Source organism: Pseudorca crassidens, chromosome 10 (genome assembly GCF_039906515.1).
Source record: "Pseudorca crassidens isolate mPseCra1 chromosome 10, mPseCra1.hap1, whole genome shotgun sequence".
NCBI classification, from domain to species: Eukaryota; Metazoa; Chordata; class Mammalia; order Artiodactyla; family Delphinidae; genus Pseudorca; species Pseudorca crassidens.
In genome coordinates, this window is record NC_090305.1 from 67850772 (window position 1) to 67874120 (window position 23349).

At 45.8% G+C, this 23349-nt stretch overlaps 1 protein-coding gene and 1 long non-coding RNA gene across 15 annotated transcripts in view; one reads left to right on the forward strand and one right to left on the reverse strand.

Annotated features, from left to right (window-relative positions):
• Positions 1 to 23349, forward strand: part of LOC137232411 (uncharacterized) — a 100475-nt gene that overhangs the window by 27867 nt on the left and 49259 nt on the right. The gene's annotated exons all lie outside the window — the stretch shown is intronic.
• On the reverse strand, positions 13024 to 19044 carry NME6 (NME/NM23 nucleoside diphosphate kinase 6). Of its 7 annotated transcripts, XM_067754320.1 has the most exons (7): positions 18194 to 18760; positions 16117 to 16213; positions 14997 to 15099; positions 14577 to 14609; positions 14413 to 14452; positions 13831 to 13991; positions 13024 to 13557 (listed from the first exon to the last, which is right to left on the reverse strand). In XM_067754320.1, exons 1-7 carry the CDS (start codon positions 18232 to 18234, stop codon positions 13391 to 13393), a joined length of 642 nt encoding a protein of 213 aa, XP_067610421.1. In that variant the 5' UTR covers positions 18235 to 18760; the 3' UTR covers positions 13024 to 13390. The 7 variants fall into 7 exon arrangements, with proteins under 7 accessions (XP_067610421.1, XP_067610427.1, XP_067610422.1 ...); XM_067754326.1 differs by lacking the exons at positions 16117 to 16213; positions 18194 to 18760 and adding an exon at positions 18887 to 19043; XM_067754321.1 differs by lacking the exons at positions 14577 to 14609; positions 18194 to 18760 and adding an exon at positions 18887 to 19019 and having other exon boundaries at positions 14413 to 14515.

Genomic DNA, 23349 nt, shown 5'->3' on the forward strand with positions numbered 1-23349 from the left:
ATCTTCTTTATCCATTCATCCATGATGGGCACTTAGGTTGTTTCCGTCTCCAGGCTATTGTAAATAGAGCTGCAATGAACATTTTGGTACATGACTCTTTTTGAATTTTGGTTTTCTCAGGGTATATGCCCAGTAGTGGGATTGCTGGGTCATATGGTAGTTCTATTTGTAGTTTTTTAAGGAACCTCCGTACTGTTCTCCACAGTGGCTGTACCAATTCACATTCCCACCAGCAATGCAAGAGTGTCCCTTTTCTCCACACCTTCTCCAGCATTTACTGTTTCTAGATTTTTTGATGATGGCCATTCTGACTGGTGTGAGATGATATCTCATTGTAGTTTTGATTTGCATTTCTCTAATGATTAATGATGTTGAGCATTCTTTCATGTGTTAGTTGGCAGTCTGTATATCTTCTTTGGAGAAATGTCTATTTAGGTCTTCTGCCCATTTTTGGATTGGGTTGTTTGTTTTTTTGTTATTGAGCTGCTTGTAAATTTTGGAGATTAATCCTTTGTCAGTTGCTTCATTTGCAAATATTTTCTCCCATTCTGGGGGTTGTCTTTTGGTCTTGTTTATGGTTTCCTTTGCTGTGCAAAAGCTTTGAAGTTTCATTAGGTCCCATTTGTTTATTTTTGTTTTTATTTCCATTTCTCTAGGAGGTGGGTCAGAAAGGATCTTGCTGTGATTTATGTCATAGAGTGTTCTGCGTATGTTTTCCTCTAAGAGTTTGATAGTTTCTGGCCTTACATTTAGGTCTTTAATCCATTTTGAGCTTATTTTTGTGTATGGTGTTAGGGAGTGATCTAATCTCATACTTCTACATGTACCTGTCCAGTTTTCCCAGCACCACTTATTGAAGAGGCTGTCCTTTCTCCACTGTACATTCCTGCCACCTTTATCAAAGATAAGGTGTCCACATGTGTGTGGGTTTATCTCTGGGCTTTCTATCCTGTTCCATTGACCTATCTTTCTGTTTTTGTGCCAGTACCATACTGTCTTGATTACTGTAGCTTTGTAGTATAGTCTGAAGTCAGGGAGCCTGATTCCTCCAGCTCCGTTTTTCGTTCTCAAGATTGCTTTGGCTATTCGGGGTCTTTTGTGTTTCCATACAAATTGTGAAATTTTTTGTTCTAGTTCTGTGAAAAATGCCAGTGGTAGTTTGATAGGGATTGCATTGAATCTATAGATTGCTTTGGGTAATAGAGTCATTTTCACAATGTTGATTCTTCCAATCCATGCACATGGTATATCTCTCCATCTATTTGTATCATCTTTAATTTCTTTCATCAGTGTCTCATAATTTTCTGCATACAGGTCTTTTGTCTCCTTAGGTAGGTTTATTCCTAGATATTTTATTCTTTTTGTTGCAATGGTAAATGGGAGTGTTTTCTTGATTTCACTTTCAGATTTTTCATCATTAGTATATAGGAATGCCAGAGATTTCTGTGCATTAATTTTGTATCCTGCTACTTTACCAAATTCATTGATTAGCTCTAGTAGTTTTCTGGTAGCATCTTTAGGATTCTCTATGTATAGTATCATGTCATCTGCAAACAGTGACAGCTTTACTTCTTCTTTTCCGATTTGGATTCCTTTTCTTCTCTGATTGCTGTGGCTAAAACTTCCAAAACTATGTTGAATAAGAGTGGTGAGAGTGGGCAACCTTGTCTTGTTACTGATCTTAGTGGAAATGCTTTCAGTTTTTCACCATTGAGGATGATGTTGGCTGTGGGCTTGTCATATATGGCCTTTATTATGTTGAGGAAAGTTCCCTCTATGCCTACTTTCTGCAGGGTTTTTATCATAAATGGGTGTTGAATTTTGTCAAAAGCTTTCTCTGCATCTATTGAGATGATCATATGGTTTTTCTCCTTCAATTTGTTAATGTGGTTTATCACATTGATAGATTTGCGTATATTGAAGAATCCTTGTGATGCATCCTCTATACCCCACTTTAAGTATTACTCAGGGTTCAGTCTCACCCTCCAATCTGAGGGACTCCTTAACCATGTCTCCTTCCTAACCCTCCAGTTCCAAACCCAGGTCCCTTTAACCACACCCCCAAATTCTTCAGTCTCAGGATCTAAACCTCAAAACCATGCTATTTGGCCCTCCAAGGACAGGGATAAGGTTACTAGCAATGCCCCACCATTGGCCTTCCAATACCAGGTTTTAGGATTTTTAAACACAGCCCCTCCTGAGCCCTTCAATCTCAGTGCCCAGTCTTTTAGCCACACTCTCACATCAGTCCTCCAGTAATTGTTGTAAGGCCCTTTGAACCAAACCCACTCTCACTTATCTTACATTCCCAGGGCCCATGTGGCCCAGGTTCCTGAGTGTTCACCTAAATTTATTCTTGGCCCTAGTGCTATATGTCAGTGGGTATACCCTGGAGGGCTGTCTGCTCAGGCCCCAGTGTCTTTATTTGCCAAGAGGATATCTGCCACAGAGAGGGAGGAGAGAGATTTTTTGTAACACCCCCCCCACCACCACCAAAATCTGGCTTGGTTTGGGGCTGGAGGAGAGATAAAAGGGGTTGTTGGTCCAGATGCCTTTGTCCACAGCCTCTCACTTGGAAGTGGTTGTCTCCAAGGTTAGCCTGGTAGAGGGTAAGGGCTGGGAGCACCTGGAGTGTAGGTTCCCCCCCCACACTTCAACTCAGGCACTACTGCCCGGTCTACCACCATAGTGCTGCCCCTTTTCCCATGGCCTTAGCTAAAAGCCACAGAGGGAAGTCTGTGTTTTCTCTAGGGGTTGCCGAGCAGAGAAGGGGGGGCCCCTCCACCATCATTCCACGTGACCTCAAAGCTGCTTTCTGATAGGGCAACAAAAGGGGGAAAATTAATAGTCTCACACCTTGCTTTAAACATGATGGGAAAAAAATGTTTATTTTCTCTTAAAATCCATGTAGAAACTGTAGAGACAGCACACAAGTCTGGCCCAGCAAGACCACTGTCAGGCCCAGAAATCAGGGAGAGATGCAGAGGGGACCTCTGTCCAGGTGGGTGCAGATAGCTTTGGATGTCTTCCAGTCAGGAGTCACTCCTTCATGGACAGGGGTTAAAATTGGCCCCATCTCTGCAATGATAGTCTTGAGGTGTTGTGAGATCTTCACAATAAAGGATTGTGGGAGGAGACGGGATGGGAAAAGGAGGCAAACACTTCCAGGACTGTTGGGCTTCATAGAATTTCCTGCCAGGGAGGAATAGCTGGATTTTTGCTGTAGGGGCTGGTGGCTCATTTCTTTCTTTCTTTCTTTCTTTTTTTTTTTATAAATTTGTTTATTTATTTATTTTTGGCTGCATTGGGTGTTCGTTGCTGCGCACAGGCTTTCTGTAGTTGCGGTGAATGGGGGCTACTCTTCGTTGCAGTGCGTGGGCTTCTCATTGCAGTGGCTTCTCTTGTTGCGGAGCATGGGCTTTAGGCGCACAGGCTTCAGTAGTTGTGGCTCGCGGGCCCTAAAGCGCAGCCTCAGTAGTTGTGGCGCACGGGCTTAGTTGCTCCACGGCATGTGGGATCTTCCCGGACCAGGGCTCAAACCCGTGTCCCCTGCCTTGGCAGGCGGATTCTTAACCACTGCACCACCAGGGAAGCCCTGGTGCCTCATTTCTGATGGGTGATAAGGCATCTCAGACTCAGGACTGCAGGACCTGGTAAGTAAAACTGAGATCAAGGCAGCCCCTGTGTTCTTGCTGGCCTTGTCCTTCAACCTCACCCCAAAAGTACTCGGCTTTGTCTCTTTCGGGGTAGTTTCATTTAGCCCTCCAAATGCCTCGCCCCTTTTTCTTGAGCTTTGTCCCCCGGCGCAGATTTCTCCCTTTGTTTCCCAAATTTTCTTCTAATGCTGAAGTGCCCACAGGATGGAACCATGGGGAGGAGGGACCTCTTTGGCTTTGGGAGGGACCAGAGAGGGCAGCCAAGGGGCTACTTGCTGTATCTGCTTGTTTCCCAGCTTCCATGGGGGTGAGGATAGAACCTTTCAACGTCAGCTCAAGTTGCTGTCACTGATTCCCTACCTTCCGCCTCCCTGGGTAATAGAGGCACCCCTACTACCTCACCCTACTTTTGCACAGTTTTAACACGTCAGGGGGTCTGCATTTAGAGCCACTTTCCCATGGGGCTTTGTGGGAGTGATCTCTCGACTCCGTTCCAGGGGTCCTGGTTTTCTGCAGCTGTTTCCATCATCATTCCTTCTTTTCCCTTGCCTTGTTGCCCCTACTTTCCACATCTTGAAGAGGGCATGAAGAGCCCTTCATACCCTGACCTCAGTAATACCTATTTCTGGGCCTTAGTGTGAGAGGTGGAATTAAGGCCCCCAAAACTGGCTTCTGTTATTTAGATGCTGGGCGCTAGGGTAAGCCTCTTCAGGAGAGGAAGAGAGGAGGATGGCCATGAGGCCCAGGCATTTGTGAGTCATAAGGGGATCATGGGCTCTCAGAACCTTAGAGTCCCAGACTCATGAATCCTAAGTGGCTCCTGGAGAACTGGGATAAAGGGAGCATCACATTAGGCATCCAAGGCTGCTCATTTAGGCAAGTGAATCCCACTCTTCATCTTGACCTTGGATGATTCAAGGACTTATGTTCCCCAGGGCCATATATGACCAAAAATAAGCCTCTGGGAGAATTTGTGGAATGATGAATTCATGGGAGGGAATTCTTGGGTAGAAGAGTGTTTGAACTTGGAGATTCCAATTTAATGAGAAAGGATTTTGTGTGGTGGAAGGCTGACAGGTGAGAAAACTTGTGAATGTTCTAAAAGACACTGTGAAGAAGTATCTGTCTTTTGACATATCCAAATTTTGCTGGATTTCTATTTTACTCCCTATTCTCAAGCTGAATCTGTACTGAAAGTATTTTTAATTTTAAAATTTATTTTAAATTATATTTTAATAAATTTTATTTGATTTTAAGTGAAACGTATGCAAATGTAGAAATAGGAAATGAATTTACTTGATTTCAGGTTGAGACAAATACATACAGCCATCTGCTGTAAAGAATCACTTTTAAATTTTAGAAGTTATTCTCATAGGAAATAATGGTCACATAGAAGGTGTATCTGCATCTGGGAGATAGTAGTTGCACAACATGCAGTATCTGTTATGATTTTGTTTTCCCACTATCGAACTTATCTTTGGAAGATGAACCAGTTCTTGAAGTCCAGCTCTCAATCCAGGGCTCTTTCCTTTCTGTCCCACTGACCTTGTCCACTCTGAGTTTTCCAACAGCCGTTAAGTCTTTAAAGCTGTGATTTCTCCTGCTCCTGGGATTCTATCTTGTGTCTGTTGAACCAGTCGGAAGGACAGATCACTTCTGTATATGTGACAGTCCCTAAATGCACATGCATATTCTCATTACAAGCATGTAAAACATCACATCAGTTATGCAGTCAGCAGTGAAAGCCACAATGACAATACATTGGGTCAGCTCAGAAGCCCCACTCCCAAGGTCACTTTAGCTGCCCTTCCCCACTGTAAACCCATCAACTGAATTTGGGTGCATTTTTCCCCCTTTTGGAAGACCATCCAAGTAGTTTAGTACATGTACATCAGGGGCTAAAGCCACAGCCACCAGGAGACCAGGGAAGGCAGAGTCCATGGGGGACAGCAGGGAGGCTTTTTTCCTTCTCTGGGTTCTCACCCCAGGGTTGGTGCTGCTACCCCTCCCTGTGTGCCTCCTGGCATCCAGTGAGCACCTGGGTGACCTGTATGGCTCCATGGCCACCATGCCACCGTGACTCTACACTGCAGTCCTCAGTGCTTTTGGCCACACCTGCACTCAGCACCCCCTTCCCTCCCACAGGACCAGGTAGGACAGTGACTTAGGCACTTGTGCCCAGCAGAGATATAAAAATTTGAACCTCTCCTCTTTGAAAATACCCCAGGAACTTCCCTGGTGGTCCAGTGGTAAAGAATCCGCCTTACAGTGCAGGGGATGCGGGCTCAATCCCCAGTCAGGGAACTAGATCCTACATGCCGTGGGGCAACTAAGTCCGTGTGCTGCAACTACTGAGCTTGTGCGCCTCAACTAGAGAGCCTGCGTGCCGCAAACTACAGAGCCCACACACTCTGGAACCTGCACGCCACAACTAGAGAGAAGCCCGCACACTGCAATGAGCCTGTGCGCTGCAACGGAAGATCCCGCATGCCTCAGCGAAGACCACATGTGCCGCAACTAAGCCCCGACGCAGCCCCCCCCAAAAAAATTAATAATAAATAAATTAATAAATCTAAAAAAAAAGAAAATATCCCAGCTTACTTGAACAGCATGTGGCCTTTGGTCCCCCTTGGGGACAGGGAAGCTTGGTCCCTCCTGGAAGCAGCTGCAGTTGGGATAAAGAGGAAGGGAATGTGGAGAATGCTGCTCTGTGCCAGTATTTCTCGCTTTGCATTTCTCACTTTTAAGTGGCTGCCTCATGGTTCAACCAAAGGAACTTTGGTTTCTGAGTGTTTTCACTCCTCAGAAAGTTCTGTCTTCTTTGCTGACATTTACTTCAGCTTTGCAGACCGCTTGGCTAAGGATCACCTTTCAGCTTGACTGCAGAGCTGTCTGTCCCATTGTCAGAGCATTCTCCCCTTGTCTCCTGGAAGAAAGTAAGCAACAATCAAGGCCACATCTAGGGGCTTGTTACAATCCTACCTCTCACCAGTCAGCCTATAAATTTTTATCAAGAGGTAGGACAGTGGGGCCCCACTGGGCGAGAACACTTTCTGATAGATCCCAGTACCATATCCCTGGAACTGGCCTATGGGATCCTTTGCCCTTCTTCCAGAAAGCCATGTCTTTATCACAGCATCACATCCTCATTGCCAAAGGAACATTTAGAGGGATGCTTAGGACTCATGGTGGATTGTCCACAAGTAAAGAAGAGAGACAAGGAAAAAATCCAAATATTTGATGTTGGTAACAAGAACAACCAGTCTTTTGTAGGTGAAGAAATCAGAAACGTAGATAATTTGCCCATGTTCACACAACTAATAAGGGGTGGTACTTGGATTCAGCTTGGTATTCAGGAATAAGGATTCCAGGGTAGCATACTGAAGGTTTCCAAGGTGGAAACCTCTGTGATAGGGCACTGCAGAAATAGCACCTGGCAAAAATTTGTGCTTTCTGTGCCTAGAAAGGCCCTTTCCTTATTACTGGGGGTGGGAGGGGCATGGAGGAGGAAAGGGGGAGATCCTTTAGCCAAAGAGCATCACAGGAAGCATACACTGAAATAATGCTATGACTAACTGGGTCATTTGGGGCTTGTCATGGTGGTGGACCACCAGGAAAGCGAAGAGCTATCATATGTAAGTAATCAACCTTGATCATCATGAGTTGCTGACATTGCTTCTCCCCAAGGGGAAGGGAAGAGTACATCTGATCCCAGGGGATTCTCTGATGTGCTTCATACCCAGGGATAATCTTCAGTGGACCCTCACAGCAGTCAACTCTTACATCAGGGTGAAACATGTAAGGGATCAGACGCTTTAGAGACAAAGGTCTGTGTTTCCCCAGTATATAAGCATCTTAGACCTGTAAGTGCTGACTCCGGGGAGAGGAATTATAATATGGTTGGTAAAGGATGGAGATAATAAGAATCAGTTATGACCTCATGTCTAGTTGCAGTAGTGGGAAATGGCGGGGGGGGGGGGTTCCCCACTAATCGGCTTATGTTGTGTCTTAAATAGAGATTGTGGCTCACCAGCATCTTTCCTGGCTCTGGGATATGCTGAGCTACACGTAGACCAAAGCATGAACAGGGAAGGATGGCCTTGGACAACTTGTATACTCCATCTCTTGGCCACATCTTTACCATGGCTGTTGCTGAACCCAGGTGAAATCAGAGAGCTCCTTAAGTCCATTTCTCTTGTGTTCGTCCCAGGAGCTTCTCTACTGATGTGGTACAGGAAGCCTTTCTGGCAATACGCAGATTTGGACCTGCAGGGGAGTTCAGTCTTCCTGTGGAAATGCTTAACAATGGATGATGGAAACCAGTGGGCAGGTCCCCAGCTTCTTGGTCTCTGATGGGAGGGAGAGGACTTCCAGCTAGATAAGAGGCCAGTTGTCCACAGTGGTGACCACCTCAGTACCCCTTTCTTGGGTTGGCTTTCTCTTCGCTGTTTTACTCTCCCAGTGCCTCCACTCTTATTTTCTGAGATCACTTCCCAGAATAAACTAGCTACATATAAGCCCTCATTTCCTGCTATGCTGTTATTTCAGGAGAAAAAAAGGCCACTCAACTGTGGCTACACTGCCAGTAACCCAGTTACCACCCAGTCTTCCATAATAGTACCTTTGTAGCGACAGGCAAAGCTGAAAGAGGAGAAAGACTCCATGAAAGTCTCATCTTGTCCATAGTTCCCAGGCCTGTGAGTTAAAAATCTTAAACCACTAACTAGATGACCAACCCCCCCCCGCCCAGCCCACCTGCTTATGCAAAATGCTCTGAGAGAGACAGGAGGAGCCAGTTACTCCCAGGACCCCAAATAAGTGTGTAGCTCTTGATGCCCACATGGAAGAGACTTATCTCTGTTTGTGAGAAAACTTTGGACCACAGAGGTTTATATATAACATGCTTTTCAGAGGGACTCAATCACATGAGGATTGTGGCTTCTACTTCTAGGGGGAAAACTGCTGGAATTTCTCAACTTCCATCACTCTTTTTTTTTTTTTTTTTTTGTACACGGGCCTCTCACTGTTGTGGCCTCTCCCATTGCGGAGCACAGGCTCCGGACATGCAGGCTCAGCGGCCATGGCTCACGGGCCCAGCCCCTCCGCGGCATGTGGGATCTTCCTGGACCAGGGCACGAACCCGCGTCCCCTGCATCGGCAGGCGGACTCTCAACCACTGCGCCACCAGGGAAGCCCCATCACTCTTGATTTAACTCACTAACATGTTTCCTTAAGCCTCCAGCCCAGCTCATTTGAGCCACACACCCTCCCTGCCCTACCCTGCCCTCTGCTCCTTTGGAAACCTTCTTCCTCGGTCATCCAGGCTTCTCACTGTGAGAGACTCAGGCAGTCTTGGTCCTCCAACCCTGAATCCTAGCTTTGTACTCCACTGAGCTGGGCTTCTGTCTGAGCTGTCAAAGGGCCTATTTTATTTTGTTAATGCGTTCAATGAATCAAAGTTCTATTTCTGCTAGACTAATATTACGGTCACTTTCATAAGAAATCAGTCATGTACTTTGGCCATGGTGCCGTTTCTGTGTTCTACATTCCCTACAGAGGACAGGAATGCTTACTTTAACCTCAGCATAAAGAGTGTGAGATCAACTTACGTGATTACATTTGGTTTCAACTGCTCTTGGTAAAGTGGTAACTAGAGTTGTGTCCTACCCTAATCATAATCTATCAGCTATCTCTACGCATTACCTAAGTTTATATATGAGAAAGCCACTTTTAACTGTACAGTCTTGTCAAAAACATCGTCAGTAATTAAATGTGCTAAAATAGACAAAGGAAAATAGTGTGAGATTAAGTCATACACTGAGAGGTGTGATTAACTTAACTCTTTCTATCTGAAATCCAAAGAAAGAGAAGAAGAGATCATTTAAATTGTCATTTATTGAGATCTTGGGTTTTTGACCTTATGTGCATGAGTTAGTTTAATCCTCACAGTAACTCTGAAAGTTAAGTATGACTTTCTCATTTAACAACTGAATTGAGTGGAGACAAATATAGCTAAAGTCACATAGCTAGAAAGTGATAGAACCAGGATTTGAATTCCGATCTGTCACCAAAGCTCCAGCTTCTAATCCCTGCACCTCCTTTCCAAACAACTTGAGAGGAAACACTGTGTTCACCCACACATTCTACCTTTCAAATAACTCAGAACACCCTCACCCCAACCACAATCTCCAAACTGCCGACCTGTTCATTCATATCTTCTTGTGCATACAGGTTTGCCACCAAGTGGGAACCCTCCATTGTCCTCTCTGTCCATTTGTTTTTTGTGTCCAGTTTAATCCTTGGATGATTGTGTCAACTATTTACTTGCTAAGACTAAATATTCCTTGTCCCTTTGATCTTTCACCAAGCCTGCTCATGAAATCCCTGATTTTGGATGATTCCACCAATTGCACATTTCATGGCTGCAACTCACCACAACACATGACAAGGCATGCAACTCATATTCCAAATACAGGGTCACAGAGTTCTTAATTTGCCCTCAGAAATGCCTCGTAATTCTATGTCTCATGAGTCAGTTCCCTTTCCCATGCTTCATAAGTATTATTTCAAACCTTTTCATGCTTTATGAATTTCATCTTTCCCCTCACTTTCAATAGATGGCTTTGACTCCTGTTTGACAAATGAAAGAGATATTGCTGAAGAAAGAGCCAACATCCCCACAATGAAACATGCAAGCATTCCTATGCCTCTCTCCTATAGTGAAGGAGGAGCTATCTTTAATTCCAAAATTGACCTTTTCCTCTAAAGTGTGTTTGCGTCCTAGTCCCTCCTGCTTCTCAGGAATTTTAATGATTCTAAATTATATTTATTGTAAACCAATCCGTCTCTAATGACTCTACTTCCTTAGCATTTAAGCATGTTCAAATTATTACTATTCTGAAAAATTCTCTTCTAATCCCATTTTCTTTCCATCTACTGTATCTCTTAACAGACTTGGAAGTAATCCCCATTTATCCACTCTTTCATCCCAAACACTTCTCAGTCCTCTCCACTCTTTTCTGCACCCACCATTTAGTGGACACTGTTGTTGGAGCCCAGCAATAATATTTTTTAATCCCCCTTTTTGCTCAGTCTTCATTTCTCTTGCAGCCTCAGCAGAATTTGATTACCTTTTTCTTATTCCTATCCTCTCCCCACACTCCTTCAACTGTTTTCCAGCTTCTGTGGTCACCCTCAGCCTTTTGTAGGGTACTTCACCACCACATGCTAGATTGTTTCAGTCCCAGCATTCTCCTGCCTCCCCTCCACTCTGTGCACTCTGTTTGCCAGTCACATCCATTCCCTTCACTTAAATCTCTAGTCATTTCACTCTGCTGAGTCACCAAGGATGTCTTCTCTACAATGGCCATATAAGTGGGGACTGAGGGGCACGTGGAGCAAGAAATATTCACAGGTACAGAGCTTTAAGGATTAGATATGAAAAATGGAGGGAAGGAGAGTGCTTCTTCTGGCTGCTTACCGATAGCTGGGGCTCCTGATCAGTCTCTCTTGTCAGTTTGCCTGGTGTTTTCAGCTGGCCTTTGTTTAGCTTTGCGGGGGAGAATGCCGCAACTAAAATATCCCACATGTTGCAACTAAAAAGGACCTGCATGCTACAACTAAAGATTCCACATGCCACAACTAAGACCCGGCACAGCCTAGATAGACAGATATTTAAAAAGAAGAAGAAAAAGAAACCAACCAGTCTCCTCTTGAATGGTGAGTGTGCACGCCATACCGTAATGGGCTGCTGAGAAAATGGGGGTGAGCCTGTCAGTGCAGACAACTGATATGGACTTGTCTGTACAGAGATGAAGAAACAGGTAGCCAAAGGGGAAAATGAGGTTAAAATGATTTTGAAAAATGGGAGACACCAAAACATGTTTGAATTCAAAGGGGAAGGACTCAGTGGAGAAGGGTAAAAGTGCAGTAAAGACTAGACAACCAAAAAAGCAAGGAGATGGGATTCAGAGCAACATGGAAGGACTGGCTTAACAGGAAGCAGGACCCATCCTATGTTGTAACAGGAAGATAGAAGAAGATGGGAGCATATGTAGACATACACTTACAGATTCAGTTGTAAGAAGATTCTCTAAGACTCCTAGGTATCCCACTCTAAACCCACAGGTAGTACGACAGTTATAAATGCTTCAACCCACTGTCTTCCACACAAAGTAAGCTCCCTACCACCCACAGACACATAAGAATGAATCGTTGTTATTGTTGTTGTTTTTTAATATTTATTTATTTATTTATTTTTGGCTGTGTCAGGTCTTAGTTGTGACACATGGGATCTTTCACTGCAGCACGCGGGCTCTTTGTTATAGCGCATGGGCTTCTCTAGTTGTGGTGCGTGGGCTCTGTAGTTGTGGAGCGCGGGCTCCAGAGCACGTGGGCTCTGTAGTTTGTGGCACGTGGGCTCTCTAGTTGTGGCGCATGGGCTCAGTAGTTGGGGTGCGCGGGCTTAATTGCTGCATGGCATGTGGGATCTTAGTTCCCCGACCAGGGATCGAACCCATCTCCCCTGCATTGGAAGGCGGATTCTTAACCACTGGACCACCAGTGACGTCTCTAAGTCATTGTTTTAAGCCACAAAATCTTGAGGTGATTTGTCATGCAGCAATAGATAACTGTCATCCTCAGCTACAGCAGAGACATGGCTAGCTTTAGTGGCTTTGTGCAAATCAGAAAAAAAAGTGAGTCATAACAATATGCCTCTACTGGGCAGACATACTTTTGTTCAAATGAAAGGTGCCCCTTCTTCCAGGATGCAGCCCTGTGCCAGGGGCACAGCATGGATTTGAGCCCACAGTCAGCTCTGTCACTGGGTGCCTCATGCACTACATAAGCTGCACACTGTGTGTGAACCTCCTGGGAGATTTCTTCACGATTCTCCCTTTTTTTAAAAAAATTAATTTATTTTATTTATTTATTTTTGGCTGCATTGGGTCTTCGTTGCTGTGTGCAGGCTTTCTCTAGTTGCAGCGAGCGGGGGCTACTCTTCGTTGCAGTGCACAGGCTTCTCATTGTGGTGGCTTCATCTTGTTGTAGAGCACAGGCTCTAGGCGCGTGGGCTTCAGTAGTTGTGGCATGTGGGCTCAGTAGTTGTGGCTCGCGGGCTCTAGAGCACAGGCTCAGTAATTATGGCGCACGGGCTTAGTTGCTCCGCAGCATGTGGGATCTTCCCGCACCAGGGCTCGAACCTGTGTCCCCTGCATTGGCAGGCGGATTCTTAACCACTGCGCTACTAGGCAAGTCCCACAATTCTCTCTTTACTTAGCATAGACCAGAAACTTGACTTCAGGACAGATTTAATTATTCCAGTTAGGGATAGAGAGACAGTACATAGAGTAGTGCTCCCAGCCTGCAGGATTCAGTAGAATACTGACTTTTATTAAGGAAAATAGACCAAATGTTGCTAATACGGTCACTGCATTTTTCAGGCAAGTCAGTTAGGCAAGCTCCTCCTTGAAAAAGGATGAACAGTTCTCAGAAAAAAAGGAGCCATCATTCCTCTGAACCACCCATGAACATTCCAGAGAAGAGGTAGATAGAGAGTTAGATTCTAGAAGAGGTAGCAGTGAGGAGCTAGGCTCTTATGCAGGTGGCGGTGCCCAGCAGAGATGGCACAATGAGCCCCAGGCCTCCCTGGTCCTAGGAGAATGCTCTGGACCAGAGGTCTGCGAGAAAAGGCTGGGCAACGCCATCACTCTTCACAGACCAACAGGCCTGCGTCAGGTTGGCCCTGGGCCTCCTGTTCCAGCTGCAAAGTGGATGCCTCCCTCTGGATTGTAGCGCACAGGGCCACAGCGCAACTGGGGCTCCTCTTCCTCATACCAGCGCTGTTCACTGAAGTCGGGAAAGAAGGCTGCGATCTCTCTACTGGCTGAAACCACAGAGTCTGTAAGGGGAGGTAAAAAAGAGAAGGGGTTCTCATAGGGAGTTTAGGATGGAGGCAAGAGGCAATCATAATCAGGTTCAGAAACCAGAGCCTATACTTCTCCTGCCCCTAAGTCCTGGGGCCGCATCTGCTGAGGTGGCCACAAAGGGCCAGAAACACAACTGGGAAGAAAGCTCACTGAGGGACCTGGCTCTCAACCCCACCATATGCCTGCCCACCAACCTCAAACCAGCTTCGCTTATTAAATACAGTGGACACAGGAGGCAGACTCACCTGAGCCATGGGTTGTATTACGGGTGTCAGTGAGGCCGAAACTCCCACGAATTGAATCTGGGGCCACGTGGCGTGCTCGAAACACTCTGGTGGGTCCCATCACTGTCCTCCAGAGCTGGATGGCATCCTTGTGGGCGAGGATGTAGGCTCGGATTGGCCCACTGTGAATAAATGGAGCACACGTCAGGAATCTGGCTATCGGGTCCAGGAGGGCATACCATGAGTAGAGCACAAATAAAGGCACACTGGACATCCTGAGAGTCTCCTTGCCTTTCTAGTTGAGTGCCAATACTGCTTCAAATAAAAGGTGATGGAAGGCCACTGCGGATGATCAAGAAAGGCCACAGGGATCAGAAGAGTTGCTAGGCAGCATTCAACAATACTCTTCTACAGCCCCTGGAGCAGTTAACTACCATGGGACAAGTGGCCACAAGGTCAGTGTTGGCCCAAGCCCATGTTTCTTCAGACACTTGACACTGGTTACAAGTTTAAAGAGTGGCAAATAAAATTAACAAATCTATTTAGGGGGCAGGGGAAATAAGTCTCAGTGGATGAAGATGTTATAACCAAAATGAGAAATACCTGGCCATGAACTCCACCAGCCGCTGATAGAAAAAACGCCCTGCAAAGAGAGTACCTTCATCAAGACACTGGTGCCAAGAGAACTTTTTATACTTCTGACTCCCTATTTGGAATGATAAAAACTGTTTTAGAGAAAAGAACAAGGACCTTGGCGTCTGACATACCTGGGTCTGAATCCAGGCTCTCCAACTTGCAACCTGTGTAGTTTCGGGTAAATCATTAACTTCCCTAATTTAGTTTTCTAATTTGTGTGCTGGGGACATAACAATACCTACTTCATGGGGTTGCTGGGGAATTAAAAGAAATCATGAGCCTTTGGACAATGTCTGACAGAGTAAATTGGTAACTAGTGATAGTATCAGGACATAAAACTAAGTTACTTGTTGGGACCATGACGTAGAACCCTCCTAGAAAACATTTAAAAAATACTGATAATCATGAAAAGTTTGTGTATAAACCAAGATTTTAGAAGACTGGCTGCAATTTTACGGTTCGTAGGTCAGAGAGAGCCTGACATTGTGTGGCCAGGTAAAATCTCTCTTGTGATAGAGAAGCCTCCCACTCAAGAGGACTGTTGGTCCTACCTTCATGCTCTTGGTAAAACTTCTGGCAATCTTCCTTTCTCCACAGAAGTTCTCTCATTCGTACAATAAGGAACTTGTTGCTCAGAATCTGCTGATGAACAGCCTGGATAAACACCACCCCAAAGATAAAAGTCAGTCAAAGGGACCATTTGAGTGAATGGGAGACCCAGGCAGACCAAAAGAACCCTGAGGACCCTTCAGAGCCTAGGACTTGAGGGTCTGTCCCATTGGTGGGTCAAAAGAAAAGAGACGCCCTGTTGCTGTCTTGAAGATGGAGTGAGCCATGTGATGAGGAATGTGAGTGGACTCTAAAAATGGTAGGCCCCACCTGAAGGCCGGCAAGGACATGGGGGTCTATCTCAGTCCTATAACCACAGAAACCAAATTCTGCCAACCTGAATGAGTATCAAAGTGGATTCTTCCCCAGACCCTTTAGATAAGGGCCCAGTCAGCCGATACCTGGAATTTGGCTTTGTGAAACTCTAAGGAGAGAACCCAGCCCTCAGCCAAACCTACTGGACCTCTAAATTCTAGAACTGTGAGATAATGAGTGTTGTTTTAAGCTGCTAAGTTTGTGGTAATTTGTTACACATTAGTAGAGAACTAATATACGTACATTGTCTTGAGGTTTGGTTTTTATTATTGTATTGGATCCTTTTTTTATATTTTATATCTGTCCCAATTCTCCAGTAGATTTTTAATGTATATTTATTTTTGGCTGTGTTGGGTCTTCGTTTCTGTGTGAGGGCTTTCTCTAGTTGTGGCAAGCGGGGGCCACTCACTAATCGCGGCCTCTCTTGTTGCGGAGCACAGGCTCCAGACACGCAGGCTCAGTAGTTGTGGCTCACGGGCCCAGTTGCTCCGCGGCATGTGGGATCTTCCCGGACCAGGGCTCGAACCCGTGTCCCCTGCATTGGCAGGCAGATTCTCAACCACTGCGCCACCAGGGAAGCCCTCCAGTAGATTTTTAATCTCCTTATGGTCAGAGTCATGGCTTCTAACTTTGCCTCCACACCATCTAGCACAGGACTGTGTTGTCAGTCTTCGCAAATGGCCCTATGGCACCTGAAACAAAAGCAATGCCTCCGACATACAGTAGAGTCTTAGGACTTGTTCTTACCTCCAGAATCAGTGGGTGAGCAACTGCATCAGGCTTAATCAGAGCCAGAGTAAGCTGGAGAGCCTGAGGGCTCCGTAATATCGAGGTCATCTCCCTCCTGCCATCAGAGAGTCAGATAAGAGACCCGTCAGTGCTGCACTCCCCACCCTTCCTATTCTGGAGCCGAGCAGTTTTGCAAGTCAACCAGGGCTCTCACTCTTACACTGATAAAGCACCCGACAGTTACTTAGTATTTAATTTGCCCATTTGGGTTCATGGAGCTGAGGGAAGGGAGTGGTAGAGGGGCCATTCAAGTTGCCCAGTGGAGCACATAATCTGGTTAGTGCAACTGTAAACCTGCGAAAGAGTGACCCATTCAGAAGTTCAAGTTTAAACACGACCTGTCTCTGGCGATACTCCTGTCCCTTCCTTTCTTTTGTGTTTTACTGAGGATTTACAATTTACATTCCTAAAGAGCAGCCACAAGGGTACAATAACTGTTCCCACAGTGCCCTCCCATCAATTATAGAATTTGAAGATTGGATGGACAAGAATTGGGATCTTGCCAGGATACACCCCAAAAAGTCTGTTGGATACATACCATTTCTTACCTAATCTTACAGATAAGTCAGGATCTATCACGCCCAAATCAAACCCTTTAATACACTCAGCTGTCCTCAATGGCAGGGTTTGCAGACATGCAACTCCAAGGTCAAAGACAAGTTGTAATCATTTTGTATCTGAAGCAGCTAAAACTGCCTGGCACAAAGGTGCTTAATCAATTTTATTGACTAAATGAACCTATACAGTCTTATTCTATTCATCTTCAGAGAAAAGAACAAGACACTATTTCTAGTGTCTAATCATGATGGTGTAAGAGCTTAGTAAGTAATTGTGAAGATGATATAAAGAACATAAAAGTATTTTATAAACTGGACTAAGAAAACTTGAGACCTCTTCCAACTTTGAAATTCTATTTACATGTAAGAAATTGATCATCTCTGCAGGACTAAGGTGTCAGAGATTATCTGGTGGAACCCCTAAATTTGCCAACAAATACAGAGAAGGCTTCCATGAACACACAGGGACAGAGTCTGGACAACTGTCTCTTTATTCTTAGCCCAAAAGTAGCCTGACAATCACATTAAAAGCAGTGCTAGGGGGCTTCCCTGGTGGCGCAGTGGTTGAGAGTCCGCCTGCCGATGCAGGGGACACGGGTTCGTGCCCCGGTCCGGGAAGATCCCACATTTCCGCGGAGCGGCTAGGCCCGTGAGCCATGGCCGCTGAGCCTGCGCGTCCGGAGCCTGTGCTCCGCAATGGGAGGGGCCACAACAGTGAGAGGCCCGTGTACCGCAAAGGGAAAAAAAAAAAAGCAGTGCTAGGGTCTGGCCCAAACGGAGAAACTGTGCCAAGGTCTCTCCTATTCATGTCCCTTCTACAGCATTCAGCTTGATGCTCTACTCAATCCACAAAGCTAAGCACAGTCTAACCAGTACAAGATCAGCCAACCCAGTTTCCCTAACATCCCAGGTGGTGAGTAACCCAAAAGCGAGCAGAACCTTTGCCATATATCTAGGGAGCGACACCCTTGGCACCTCCCCTTCCTCACCCTCCATATCCATGATATCACTGAGTTCTGGCAATTTTACCTAGCCAGTGTATCTCAAATCCGTACAATTCTCTCCTTCGTAACTGCCACCACCACAGTCCAAGACATCATCAACCCCCTCTGGACTTCTGCAACAGCCTCTTCAGTGGTCTCCCAGTTTCTACTCTTGCTACCCTCTACAATCTGTTCTCCACATAGCAGCCACAGTGAACTAAAAATGCAAATCTAGTCATATCATTTCCCTCCTTAACCCTTCAAAGTGTACCCTGCTTTTATGATAAAACCCCAAAGCCTTATCATGTCCTACTAGGCTTTGCATGATCTTATCCCTGCATACCTCTCTAGCCTCATCTGGAACTCCACACTCCTTAACTTGCTTTTGCTCCAGCCTCACGGGCCTTACAGCTCCAAGACATTCTGGCCTGACAGCCTTTGCCTGAGAAGTTTTCACAGTCCAGAAAGTGCTTCCTCTGGTTACCTCCTACTCACCCACTAGATCTTAGTTCACTTCCCCTGTTATACATTCTCATGGCTCCTTTCACGTTTTCTTCAGTTAGCTCTTCCCAACCAGAAGGTCAGCTCTATGAAAGCAGGGATCTGTTTCGCTCACCATCGTATCCTCTGTACTTATGCAGAGTGCCTAGCACATAGATGGTTCTCAAAAGTATTTGCTGAATGAATCAATGAATGAATCTGATTCAGCTATTCCAAGACCAGAATGCTAGGGGCTATCCAGCGGAGGACATGGTTCCTTTCTTAATGCCAGCTAAGTTATGCCTGTCTTGGACCTTGGTTTACAACAAATGTTAACAGGTCGAGAAACTTGCTCAACATAAAAGTCACTCGATTAGAGAATTATAAATTTTAGAAATTGCCTGGGCGTTTGCCCCCACAACAGAGGCGCCTATTCTGCTTCCTGGAAGGCGCCAGTCATGCCTCTCATCCTCCCAAGCATGTCGGAGACCTGCAACCCGTCAACTCGGCTTTCTGCTTCCAACACCTAAAGCCCCGCCCCCCAGACTCACAGCCTCAGCTCTAGATACCGCCCTCTTCCCCACCCTGCTCTTCCATTTCTCTGGGCCTGCAGCTGCGCGACCCAGGCCCCTTGTACCGAGACCTAAGGCCACGCTAGATTCTGAGCTATTCGGAGCCCCAGTGTGCTGGAGTTCGGGTCCGAGTCACCTGATGCTCCCGCCGCGCAGGCCGGCCACCAGGCACTGCGATAGCTAGCCTTCGGCTCAAGCGGGGTCCTTCAGGCATTCGGCCGGGCAGCCTGCCTCAGGGTCCTTGCCCGGTGAGGCGGAGTGCCCCCCAATCCAGGAGGCCCTGCAGCAGGAAGGCCCGCCTTCTGGTGGCCCTTGCGTCTCTCCCGCACTTGGTCCGAGCCTGGCTCGGGCGCCCCCAGGCGGAAGGGAGGGCCAGGCCTGTGGCCCTGCTCCGGGAGGTGGCTCAGAGAGGACAGGATGGGCGTTTCAAGGTGGCAGCCCGGTAGAGAACATGCGCGCCAGCGGGGCCGCCGGAGTGGGCCTGGCCCCACTCGATCTCTCTTTTATTCTTTGTCTGGGGTAGTGCCTGGCACATGGTTGGTGCCCAGTATTTGTCGGAGGGACGCGGGAGACAAAAAACTTGGGTGCGCTGAATCGCAAGTTCAGAGGCAGCCATTGAATCCTCTTGCACTGTTGGTGGGAATGTAAATTGATACATCCACTATGGAGAGCAGCATGGAGGTTCCTTAAAAAACTCAAAATAGAACCACCATACGACCCAGCAATCCCACTACTGGGCATATACCCTGAGAAAACCATAATTCAAAAAGAGTCATGTACCAAAATGTTCATTGCAGCTCTGTTTACAATAGCCAGGACATGGAAGCAACCTAAGTGTCCATCAACAGATGAACGGATAAAGAAGATGTGGCACATATATACAATGGAATATTACTCAACCATAAAAAGAAACAAAATTGAGTTATTTGTAGTGAGGTGGATGGACCTAGAGTCTGTCATACAGAATGAAGTTAAGTCAGAAAGAGAAAAACAAATACTGTATGCTAACACATATATATCGAATCCCCCCCCCAAAAAATGGTCATGAAGAACCTAGGGGCAAGACGAGAATAAAGACGCAGACCTACTAGAAAATGGATTTGAGGATACGGGGAGGGGGAATGGTAAGCTGGGACAAAGTGAGAGAGTGGCATGGACATATATACACTACTAAACGTAAAATAGATAGCTAGTGGGAAGCAGCCGCATAGCACAGGGAGATCAGCTCGGTGCTTTGTGACCACCTAGAGGGGTGGGATAGGGAGGATGGGAGGGAGGATGGGAGGGAGGGAGACGCAAGAGGGAAGAGGTATGGGGACATATGTATATGTATAACCGATTCACTTTGTTATAAAGCAGAAACTAACACACCATTGTAAAGCAAGTATACTCCAATAAAGATGTTTAAAAAAGTCTTTGAGCACAGAGGGATATGTGGATGCGAAGGAGCATAGCTAATATGGGGGTGGTGAGGGAGGATTCTTGGTTGGAAAGCAGGTGTACATAGAGCATGAGGGAAACTAGTCATAAGGCCCTTGAACATGTCGCTAAGGAATTTGGGGTAGGGTGTGGGGTGGGGTTACCATGGAGTCCACTGAAGCAGTCCAGGGTGAGGGGATGAGAACTGAGGGTATTCGTGGTGTGTTGTATAATGTATGGAGAGGGTGATGACAGTGGGTATGGAGAAGGGACAGTGTGGCAGGTTGAATAAGGGTGGTACTTTTTTTTTCTTGGAGAGAATCACTGAATTTGAGAAGAGTGAAAACAAACTATAAATGTCATCAATTAAAAAACATTTTTTTAAACTGATTTTGTGCCTGCATGTACATGTGTTGCACTCCTGGAATGTTGGAAGGAGGGTCTGTGGTTCTGGCAGCTTGTTTCCACAAGGTGTCTTTGGGAGAGTCCATTTCTTACCTGTCTGGCTGGTGAAGAAGGCACATGTCCATTGCTGCATTTAGAGGATGAGAGTAAACTTACCAAGTCCCACTAACCCAACATTTAGTTTTAGCCTTTTTTCCCAAATGCACAGGGTCTAACTTTGTTTCCCACCTTGATCTTCATTTACATGCCTTTGGGCTATAGAGATTTTGCTGATTTTTAGGCCATGGCCATTAATTCACCTTTGTGTCTCTCTGTCTTACACACACTGTAGAAGGTTTTAGTTCCATATTTTATAGTTGCTTTGACCATCCTCAAGAGTAAGCCTATGTTATGAAAGTACGGGCAGATGTGATTTTAGGGGGAGACTCAATAAATAACACCCTTTTTCTAAACCGGGGCTCGTAACTAACGGAAATAGAGGAACGGCAGGCAGGTGGAGACTAAATGTCAACTTTATACTGATGGAGCTGTTGAAGAATATAACTTAGTGTGAGAACGTAATGCACCTGCCTTCTAACCGTGTGCTACCCAAGTTCAATACCTAGTCTCTTATAAGCCTCACTTAAAACAACAGCAACAACAAAATCTAAATAGTTGACAGGACCTATAGAATTATCACAGCATTCCCTCACATTCACAAAATTACTCCCCAGCCCCTAGCAGATATAGCAGGGAAAATTTTGTCCCTAGAAACCTGTCAAAAGATACTCAGTTATATCTGTGGGAAGGTGAATAAGCTGGAAAATTCTTGATTCAGTTTTGCTGGGACTGAAGTAATTCTATACCAGTTATGACTCTGAACTTGTAAGTCTGAACTCAGTTGGGAGAATCACCCATTAAGAGGTTAATTATGACTTACGTTCATTCTATTCCAGAGGGACATCTACCTGTGTCTAGTCTTGTCTCTAGATAGTGGTATTTAAGACAATGCTGCCTTTGTGCAGTGTTAATTTACAGTAGTAGCAGCAGCCCCAACCAGGTCTTCTTTGAGATTTTTGAGATGTCTTTCTTTTTCATCCAGCATATTTAAATTACTTAATACCATTTCCCCTTTGGGTCCTCTGTTTCTGGCACCCCAGGACCGCCTTGAGGGTGGGCTCTAATGACACAGCTTCCCTAGCCCCCTGTGAGCAGTCCTCAGGGGCCACTGCCTTCTGCTGTGGAGTTGCTCATGCCCAGGACACCTGTCTCCTGTGGGGGGCTGGGGGGTGGAGTTCCTTTATCCGGCATGTTTCAGTTGAGACTCATTCTCAGCAGGTTTTTTTTTTTTTACCTGAATCTGCTGTCCTGAAGTTTGTTCTTCCAGGGACCCAGTGAGAATCAAAACCTTTGCTATGTTTTCCTCAAGATACTGTCCTCATCTTCTGAATGTGTCAGGTGAGGAGTAGCATTGCTTTTAGGCACTTCTCTTTGAGGGTTTTTCTCTCTACTGTTCCTGTACTCCTTTCCAGAAGGCTCATTGAGTTTCTAACATTTTATTGTTGGAGAGAAGGAAGACCCATAGGGCTGGCCCTTTGCTGGACTGTGGATGGTGGGGAGGAAATGCAATTTGCCTCTCAGCTGTTTTCCGAGATGTCAACTTTCTCTTAAGAAAATATCTCTTCCATTGTTTTCATTCTTGCACTGCTCCTAATCTGATATGGCAGGTTTCTAAAGCTCTGCCTTTCTTCCTGAACATATGTGATTCTTTGAGACAATGTTCAGGCCTAGGTTTTTCTCATTATCTTTTCAACTTCTGTGGCTATGGTCATCTCATTGAATGTTTTTTCTACTTTAGTCTAAGAAGATGGCATGTTTTGGTGGTAACAGGGCACTGTTTCTTTTTTATTACAAATAAAAGCTACCACTCTTTTACAATTGAAGCTGCAGTGTAAATCTCAGAACTGTAAAACCATGGCCAGAGTTTTTGAAAAACAGACCATCAGGCGGGGAGTGACCCTTAATCCATGTAGGAAAAAAATGCATGCGTTCCTCCAATTTTGTCCTTTGGCCTTGAGTATGGCTGAGAACATAAGGGATGGAATCTGGGACAACCTTTCCATGCTGCCTGCTAGGCTGGTACTAAAGTTCAGAGCTTACACACTTGTGTTCTTAGCATATGTGGAACTTAATTGTGACTTAAAGCCCCTGGCCTGTCGAACCAGCTAAAAATCATAGTAAAGGGCCAAATAATTGTTTTGCCTCTGATGTCTAAAAGGCCCGTAGAGGGAAAGACTTCCCCACAGTCAAATCTGTGCCTCCGCAAGGCTGCTTCACTGAGATCCCCTCTGGTGCTTAGGGTCTGCAGATGCCCCACAAGGCTATGGGTGTGTGCTAATGAAACCGTGTGAAACCGTGCACCTCAGATTGGGACTTGAACCCACGTGCCGGGACTCAAACCCAGCCTAAATCCAGAATGGGACATGCGGCCAGGACTCGAACCCGGCCAAAACCCTGATTGGGACTTGAACCCATGCAGCCGGCCAAAACCCACAGTCTTCCAACTGAGATCACACACCTGGTTTCAGGACTTAATGAAGCTCAGGTTCTTGATGTCTCATCGCAGAAAGAATTCAGTGAGAGACAAAATGATAAGTAATAAGTGGATTTATTTAGAGAGAAACACTCCACGGACAAGAGTGTGGGCCATCTCAGAAGGTGAGAAAGGCACCAGACTATGGGGTTGTCAGTTTTTATAGGGGTGGGTAATTTCATAGGCTAATGAGTGGGAGGAAT